Raw genomic sequence first — 7,934 nt, 5'->3', positions numbered from 1 at the left:
GGCCGCGCCCAACGCACGGGGCCGCCGCGCGACGCAGTGACGCCACGGCGGGCCCCACGTGCTCGAGGCCGCGGAGGGCGCAGGCGCCGCGCGGGCACCCACGTGAGGCAGCGCGGGGAGGCCGCGCGCCGTGACGCCATAGCCGCGCGACTCCCCAACGGTCCTAACGGCCGCGCGGCGCCCCTCTCGGCGGGCGGTGCGCGCCGGCCCGCGCGTGGCGGCCGCTGAGGGCCGGGCGGCGGCGCGGGCGCCGATGCGGCGCGGCGCGGGCGGGGAGGGCTGAGGCGGCGGCGCGGGGGGCAGGATGCACCAGAAGCTGCTGCGGAGCGCGCACTACATCGAGCTGGGCGGCTACCAGTACTGGCCGGTGCTGGTACCCCGCGGCATCCGCCTCTACACGTACGAGCAGATCCCTGTCTTCCTCAAGGACAACCCGTACATCACGGACGGCTACCGCGCCTACCTGCCCTCCCGCCTCTGCCTCAAGAGGTGAGGGGCGCCCCGTCCCTGCTCCCGCGGCAGCACCCGCGCCTGCTTCACTGCCGCCCCTCCGTGTCTCCCCTCCCGCAGCCTCTTCATTCTCTCCAACGAGACCGTCAACATCTGGAGCCATCTGCTCGGCTTTGTGCTCTTCTTCGCGCTCGGCATCTACGACCTGACGGCCGTGCTGCCCAAGGCCGGTGCCTCCCGCGAGGACTTTGTCATCTGTTCCGTTTGCCTCTTCTGCTTCCAGGTGAGGCTGCCCTCCCACTAGCCCCAGGCTGAGGGAGAAACCCCTGTCTGGGGGCAGGAAGGGTGTAAAGGCCCTTAGCTCAGCTGCCCAATATATCATATCCAGGGGATGGGGAAGGAAGCACCTGGCTGAAGCTGAGGTAGAAAAGGGTGGCCTGGAGCTCGGTACAGGTGTCCATGCTTTAATGGACAGGTTCCCTGAGGTCAGCGCAGAGGAGGGCGGTACATGCAGAGGTAGTATCAGTTCCTGCTGAAAAGGAGAGCAACGGGAAGATAAAGGGCAGGGGCAGCATGATGTAATTCTGCAGTTGTACTTGGGCTCTTGCTTGAACCTTCATGTTTGCGCCTTGGGGGAAGGATGGAGCTGGTGGCTGCAGTAGGGCAGCTCCCCTTGTTTTCACTTTCCAGGAGTTATTCAGATCCTTAGTTATCCCTGTAATATCTGATCCTTCAGTAGCAAAGTCGCTGTAAGCAACTTGCTGCTGACTGCAGTTGTCCTTCTGCTTTTTAGCAGATGCATCTTACCTCAAAATATTTGTCCCAGAAGGCTGTAGTCCCTAAAACGTGCATGCCTTACAAGACATTCTTGCATTCTTTCTCATTCCTGTTCCAGAGAACCTAAGTCTGAAACAAACCTTGAGCAAGTAAGTTCTTAATAAAATAAATATAGGGAAAGTTCAGTTCTTAACAACAATAACGCACAACCATGCTTAGTCTACTCATCATATTTCAAAGCCAGGCAGATGATACTTTACAAGACAGCCTGGGAAACACGGTCTTGCTGCAGCAGCACATGTAGGCAAGTTAAACAAGGCAGCTGTTGGCCACTTCATCCTGTTGATAAGGATTTGTCCTACATAAAAAAAACATCTTCTACATCTTCTGAGCCAGGACACGTGTGTCTCAGAATAAATCTGTTCTCTTTTCAGCAGCAAAAATGTAAAATGTATCATCACTGTATTGCTGAAGCTCTTGTAAAATATACAGACCCCAAAATAAGCATGCCAGGTCAGCAACAAGCATTTTGATAAAATGACTCTCCTCAGCGCTGTCGGTGAGGAAGACAAGAACAGAAGAAGCCTTGGTATAACTAAAAGTTCCACAGTGACTAGGGAACTATTTTTGTCTTGCTTTCTCTTACCCTGAGTCTCACAACAGGAGAACACAAAAGAAACGCCTGTGCGGCTTGCACAGACAAAGCAATGTCTGTGCATCAAGTTGTGCAAAGTTTTCCACTAGTTCTTTGGTCTGCCAGAAAAAGCTTCCATTGGTTGCAGTTGATTAGTGACAGGCATCAGAATTAAGTGATACCAAGTAACAGTGCATAACTTGTATCAAGCTGATTTAGTGCTGAAACATTTAGAGCCCAAGCTTGCTATAATTGCTCTTGCTTTTCAAAAAATTAATGTGTCTTTATTTGAATATTCGTGTAGGTCTGTATGCTTTGCTCAGTAGGATATCATCTTTTTTGTTGTCATCGCTCAGAGAAAACCAGCCGACGATGGATGGCGTTAGATTATGCAGGAATTTCCATTGGGATCCTGGGCTGCTATGTATCAGGCGTGTTTTATGCATTTTATTGTAATAACGTAAGTTTAAAGCACTTGTTCCTATGACATTAATACCTGTGCTCTCACTGTCATGGTTCACATGCCTTAGGAAGGGGGATTTATTACATAGTGTACAAGTAGCATATAGCCTGGAGAAAAGCAGTGGGAGCAGAGAGTTCGAGTTGGGTGTCAGCACAACTGCACTTGTTCAAGGCATGGGCAAATGCCTGTTTGTTTGTTTTAACCTGCCAACCACATAAGTTTCAAAGAAATTCATGCGTTTTTTTCTGAAAGTAGTGTAACGTCTATGGGTTTTACTCTTTGTCAAATGTATGAGGTTGATTATGGGATGTGTCCAAATCACAAGTGCATTAAGCATCATTTCCTACAAGGTGGCTTGGGACATGCTTGTTACTCATGTGACAACTACAAATAGTTCCCCTCTGCCTTTATTTATATCCATGTTTGTAACTTGGCAGCTTTCTGATAAGCAGTGTAGTCTATGTAAAGTAGCAATCTGGTATTTGAACTACACACCTTAGATAGAGACGTATTTAAAATGCTTTTTAATTAAGGCAGTGCTTGAAATAAATGGTGTTCTAGCAGAAAGTGTAGTGCAGTCATAGGATGCCAAACGTGGACTCCTGTTAAGCGTGCCAAATGCTTAACAGGAGTCCATTCATTCAACTCCTCTCATTTGAGCTCACAGAAGTGATGAGGAAACTGATACATCACTGCTGTTAGTAACCTGATCTTTCTACCAAGAACCTGTTTTCTCACAGAGTGAGAAAAAAACGGCCAATTTGCTTTTGTTTCTTTTTTTTTTTTCCCTCAGTACTGGCGTCAGGTATATCTAATCACTGTGCTGGCAATGATCTTGGCAGTGTTTTTTGCTCAGATTCATCCCAGTTACCTCACGCAACAGTGGCACAGGCTGCGCTCTATCATCTTTTGCTCAGTGTCGGGATATGGAATTATTCCTACAATTCACTGGGTTTGGCTCAATGGAGGGATTGGTGCATCTATTGTACAGGTAAAAAAAAAATGTACATATATATCAACAAATAAGATGGCCTTTTGTTTTTCTCTTTTGTCTTCCCTCAGCTCTCTTATTTTCCCTTTCACCCTTTTGGAATTGAGGGGGATATAGTGGTAGTGATTTTTTTTTAAACAGAGGTTTTCTTTGGATGGCATTATCTAAATGTAAATATTAAGATTTCTTGAGAAGGAGTAACTAGGCTGAAATAAATGTGACTACATATGTGTGTGTGTATGTATGTGTACATATACATATATATATGCAAGTCAGATGACTTGCCACAAGAGAGCCTGGGAAAGAGCTTTACTACAGCACAGACTGAGGCAAGACCAGCAAGGCTGGGCTGACCACACCCTCACTGGAACATGCTTGTCAGGACCAGAAGGGAGAAGAGCAAGACGACGCTGATGAAATGATAATTTGCTCCCTCTTCTGTACCCACAACTTGTGGCAAAATCACTATCTGCACACACAGCGCTCTGCCTTTATACAACCCTCATTTAACATCACTGTGAAGTTACCCTACTATTTTCCTGTTCCTGTTGTGCCATTTAAAATTATGGCTAAAGGATACTCAGTCCTGAAAACAGGAAGCATAAGACAGCCAGAGGATGAAGTCCCTGTAATTACCCCTGTAATAGGGACATAATTATGCCAAAAACCACCTTTACTTTCCCTCAGCAAGCATTAACTGCAAATTTCCAGACTGGCACTTTGTGAGAAGTGTCATCTAGGGCCATGACTTAACCTGATGTAGAGCTCCTCCTGCATTTATCAGTACTTGTAGCCCTTTAGGCAAGGCACTTAACACTGGGCTCGTAAAAACCAGCTGAGCAGCTTTTTTTTTTTTCCAGTGGAGTTTGTCCTGGTGTAGCAGAGTGATACATGCAATACTTACTGTGCTCCTGTGAGAACTACTCTGGTCTTGGCAGTAAAACTCCCTGTTAATGGCAAATGAACACAAGCAACCTACACCAATGCATCGCTTAGCAGTCATGTCGGTTTGCTGCTTGAAAATCTACTACATAATGTATAATGTGGTTATGGTGTCTAAGTTACCATCTGGGAAATCTTAATTGTGTGAGCTATTTTAAAAGTTTCCTTATTTCCCTCCTGTCATGACTGTGATCCAAGCTTTTGAGACCCAGCTGTCTCCTCACTTTGCCTGGCCTTTTCATGATATAAACAATCAGATTCTGTTCCACTTGTGGGTAATGAAGTAAAACTCAGTGTTGTCATACCTTCATCTGTAGACTTCTTCACATTCATGTTTTACCTGTTGTAGGAGTTTGCACCACGTGTGGTTGTGATGTACTTCATTGCTGCAGTAGCTTTTCTCTTCTATATTTCCAAAGTTCCAGAACGATACTTTCCAGGTATGAAATTTTCTTCAGGGTGTGGTGTTTTGTTTTGTTTGTTTGTTTTTTTCCTTCAGTTAAGCTTCCTACAGTGGCACATTCCTTGTTGCAAGTCCTGAACTTATAGTGACATCATAGGTTGAATACATTCTACATTAAATATTTTCATACAGAGTAAAAAGTTATTTGTAGTTAAATCAAACAAGCTAGGCATAATTCCTTTTAATTCCCATGAAAAAACTTAAGCTGAGGTTCTGAATGATAGCTTATTGCATTGCATGAGTTACTGCTGAATTTAAGAACTTAGAAATTTCCCTTTTTCTTTCCAACAGGACAGCTGAACTACCTCGGATCTAGTCACCAAGTATGGCATATCCTTGCAGTAGTGATGTTGTACTGGTGGCATCAATCCACAGTTTATATCATGCAATATAGACACACCAAGCCCTGTCCTGAGTACAGCATGGACTTGTGAGTGAAGATCTAGCCTTTTTTGTACCTGTGAGAAGGTAAAGTACTAGCACGTATAGGATTAAAAAATAAAATTTCATTTTTAATTACATGTTTGTGACTAAACATGTAATCACATGTTGCAATTAATCTTCCTCATTGAAGGAAGTTTTGAGTGCCTCCAGAGAAAGCAGTGACTGGTGTAATGCTTTTGAATAAATAAGCAGTCTGTTCAAGATCAAGTCCTGCACTAAGCTATACTTCTGAGAGGCTTGAGGCTCCAAGAAGATGCCATGCCCATGGGCAGAGTTTTAGAATAGGCTGGACCCTTTCATCTCTGTTTCGCTTCTCTAAGCCTGTAAAAGTGGCTGTTCTTTTATTCTTACAAAGCCCTAAGGTTGTGTGTGTTTTTTTGTTTGGGGTTTTTTTTTTTGGCTAGTTTTAAGCTTATTAGGTTTGTTGTTGTTGTTTTTGTTTTGTTTTTGTTTTTGTTTTTTTAAGAATTGAAGAGATTATTTATTTCCTCTGGGTATTAAATGACAAAACTTCTCTCCTCTCTCTTCCAGAAGCATCTTACCGCAATGATATTTCTGATTATGAACATCTGGACCTTGCCTAGATGCTGAACTATGAAGTTATGCACGGAAGCGGTTCCTCTCCAACTTCTCCAGTGTTTCTCTGCTTGCTGGGATGTTCATTATCCGCAGTTTTGAAGAGAGCAACAAAGTCCAGGCCTTGGATTAATTTCCTTCTCAACCGTTTCCTCCTTGGCAGTGAAGTTCATAACAGGTCTTCCTGGAGTCGATGATGGTGAGATGTGAGATAAAGTACAAGGATCACACAAGGATCTTTTGCTGATGGTAAACATGAACAACGTAAGTACGTGCTCTTCATGAGCTAACAGACTAAGTGGTTCAGTGATTTGCAGGTTTTTGTTCAAGTGTAAAAGGAAGGACCACACTCCTAGCAGCCTTCTTTTAAAAGTATGGGGAATGATTGGACCTGATCTTGAATCTCAATCACATCAGTACAGTGTGCTGTGTCTTTCAGCGTCATTGTGTGATGTGCTTATGCTTAAACATCAGTAGTGATGTCTAAAATGTCTTGTACTTTTGTAGAAAAGCTTTTTTCCTTTTTTTTTTTTTTCAAAATGAGAGCAGGTATCATCCACTGTGGCTTTCATTGCTCATCTTCAACAGCTTCCCCCACTAGGGACCTTGCCATTACTTCAGTGACTTCTTCCAACACCTAGATAAATCCCTTAGGTACTTGTAAAATACTGCAGTTGTGAAATGTTCTGAGGGTAGCAGTGTTCAAGTTCTATGCACTTTTGACAGTTGCAAAGATTTTTTTTTTTTTAAGAAGTTTGATGTCTTCTGTTTACAGGTATAAATAATCCACCCTATTTGAGTTAGGGATACTGGTGTGAATTCTAATCACTTACCTTGGCCTTTTCGTATGATATATCATGCTGTACTTACAGCACTTTCTTACTGAAGAAAAGACTTATTGCTGTAAGTTTTCTCACAGTAAAAATAATTGCCTTGGGTTTAAACATAAAAGGTAGTTCAACATGCCTTGTAAGCACTAAAGAGACTTGAAAGATACAGGTTTTCAGAGAGCTGCAACTCAGCTCCATGAGTGCCAGTTTTTGTAACGGGGTAGGAATTTTTCAGATTTTTTTTTAATAAACATTTTAAGTGGCTTTTGTAGAACAGCTGCTTGTGTTTACAGTTCAGTTGAGCTGTGGTAGCAAATGCTGCATGGCATGATCAGGTGTTAGTTCAGCATTTGTCAAGTGTTTTCCTCTGCATGCATCAAGATTTTGTTAATGCACAACTTGTACAAGCTGGAAGCAGAACAGTTGTAAGACAGGGTTGTGTCAGTACCAGGCGTGTCACAAAGCAGGTGAACCTGTAACTGTTTCTGCTATGGCTACAGGCAGAAACATTCTCTCCTGGGATCATCATCATGTGGTACACAATCACAGAATGGCTGATGTCACTAGAAATCCACTTGGTATCTGCAAGTGTGGCCTTCAACAATGTACAAATCTTGACTCTTATTGTGGTAAACTGACAACAGTCGTCCCACAGCCAACTGCGGGTAGCCTTGTGCCATTTTGAACAAATAGTCTTACCCAAGAAGGCGAAGAAGGAGATGACCTAGGGCGCAGATAAGTCTAGCGGTGGGCTAGATGCTGCACAACACCCAGGAACAGCTCTTGCCTGGCTTATCCTCTGCTGTTGCCTTTGCCCTTCTCGCAAAGTGTTACCTTGCCCGTAGTGATAGTGTAGCCTGCCTACCCCTAGGGCAGCAGGGCCCTCTCAGCATAGTTCAGGGTGAAGGGAGCTCTATGGGCCGCTTGCCCAGCCTCCTGGGGAGCGGTACTGCCTCCACGTTCAGCCAGATTTGGGCAGGGCTCCCTTTCATCAGACTTTGGGAAACTTAGAAGGACAACAACTGCCCAGCCTCCCTGGGACTGCTTCCCTCTGCTTTACTGGCTTTGGGGGTAGCACCCAGCCAGGGCTGCATCTGCTTCAGCTCGCACCCTTGTGCAGTCTGTCATCCTCTGGCCGTGCTCCTGCAGGCCGACCCAGCTGGTACTGGGTCCCTTGAAGCTGTCACTCCCCTCTCCTGGCTAAATAGGCCCAGCTGCCTCTCTTCTTGTAGGGAACAATCTGTAGTCCCCTGGACCTCCTGGTAGCCCTAAGACATAGGAGATATTTTCAAAGACGTAGTGAAACCAACGTCACTGTTAAATATTTCATGCCCTGCACTTTCCACCTCAGATGAATTTTAAGC

At 44.9% G+C, this 7,934-nt stretch overlaps 1 protein-coding gene across 1 annotated transcript; it reads left to right on the top strand.

Annotated features, from left to right (window-relative positions):
- Window positions 1-278: 278 nt before the first annotated feature.
- On the top strand, window positions 279-5,882 carry PAQR3 (progestin and adipoQ receptor family member 3). Its single transcript, XM_088531638.1, has 7 exons — window positions 279-489; window positions 571-733; window positions 2,166-2,321; window positions 3,118-3,315; window positions 4,607-4,697; window positions 5,012-5,188; window positions 5,696-5,882. Exons 1-6 carry the CDS (start codon window positions 305-307, stop codon window positions 5,152-5,154), a joined length of 936 nt encoding a protein of 311 aa, XP_088387764.1. The 5' UTR covers window positions 279-304; the 3' UTR covers window positions 5,155-5,188; window positions 5,696-5,882.
- The last annotated feature ends 2,052 nt before the right edge of the window (window positions 5,883-7,934 follow it).

Source organism: Tinamus guttatus, unplaced genomic scaffold (genome assembly GCF_059628265.1).
Source record: "Tinamus guttatus ecotype Peru unplaced genomic scaffold, ASM5962826v1 Tinamus_guttatus_pri_ptg000423l, whole genome shotgun sequence".
Lineage (NCBI taxonomy): Eukaryota > Metazoa > Chordata > Aves > Tinamiformes > Tinamidae > Tinamus > Tinamus guttatus.
The sequence above is the reverse complement of the archived record's forward strand: the minus strand, read 5'-3'. Positions and strand labels throughout refer to the sequence as shown.

Excerpts from the sequence above, each read along its gene's own strand:
- PAQR3 (XM_088531638.1), top strand. The coding sequence starts at position 305 with ATGCACCAGAAGCTGCTGCGGAGCGCGCACTACATCGAGCTGGGCGGC. Across the intron at positions 490-570 it reads TCCCGCCTCTGCCTCAAGAG|CCTCTTCATTCTCTCCAACG; the intron begins GTGAGGGGCGCC and ends CCCCTCCCGCAG. Across the intron at positions 4,698-5,011 it reads TCCAGAACGATACTTTCCAG|GACAGCTGAACTACCTCGGA; the intron begins GTATGAAATTTT and ends TCTTTCCAACAG.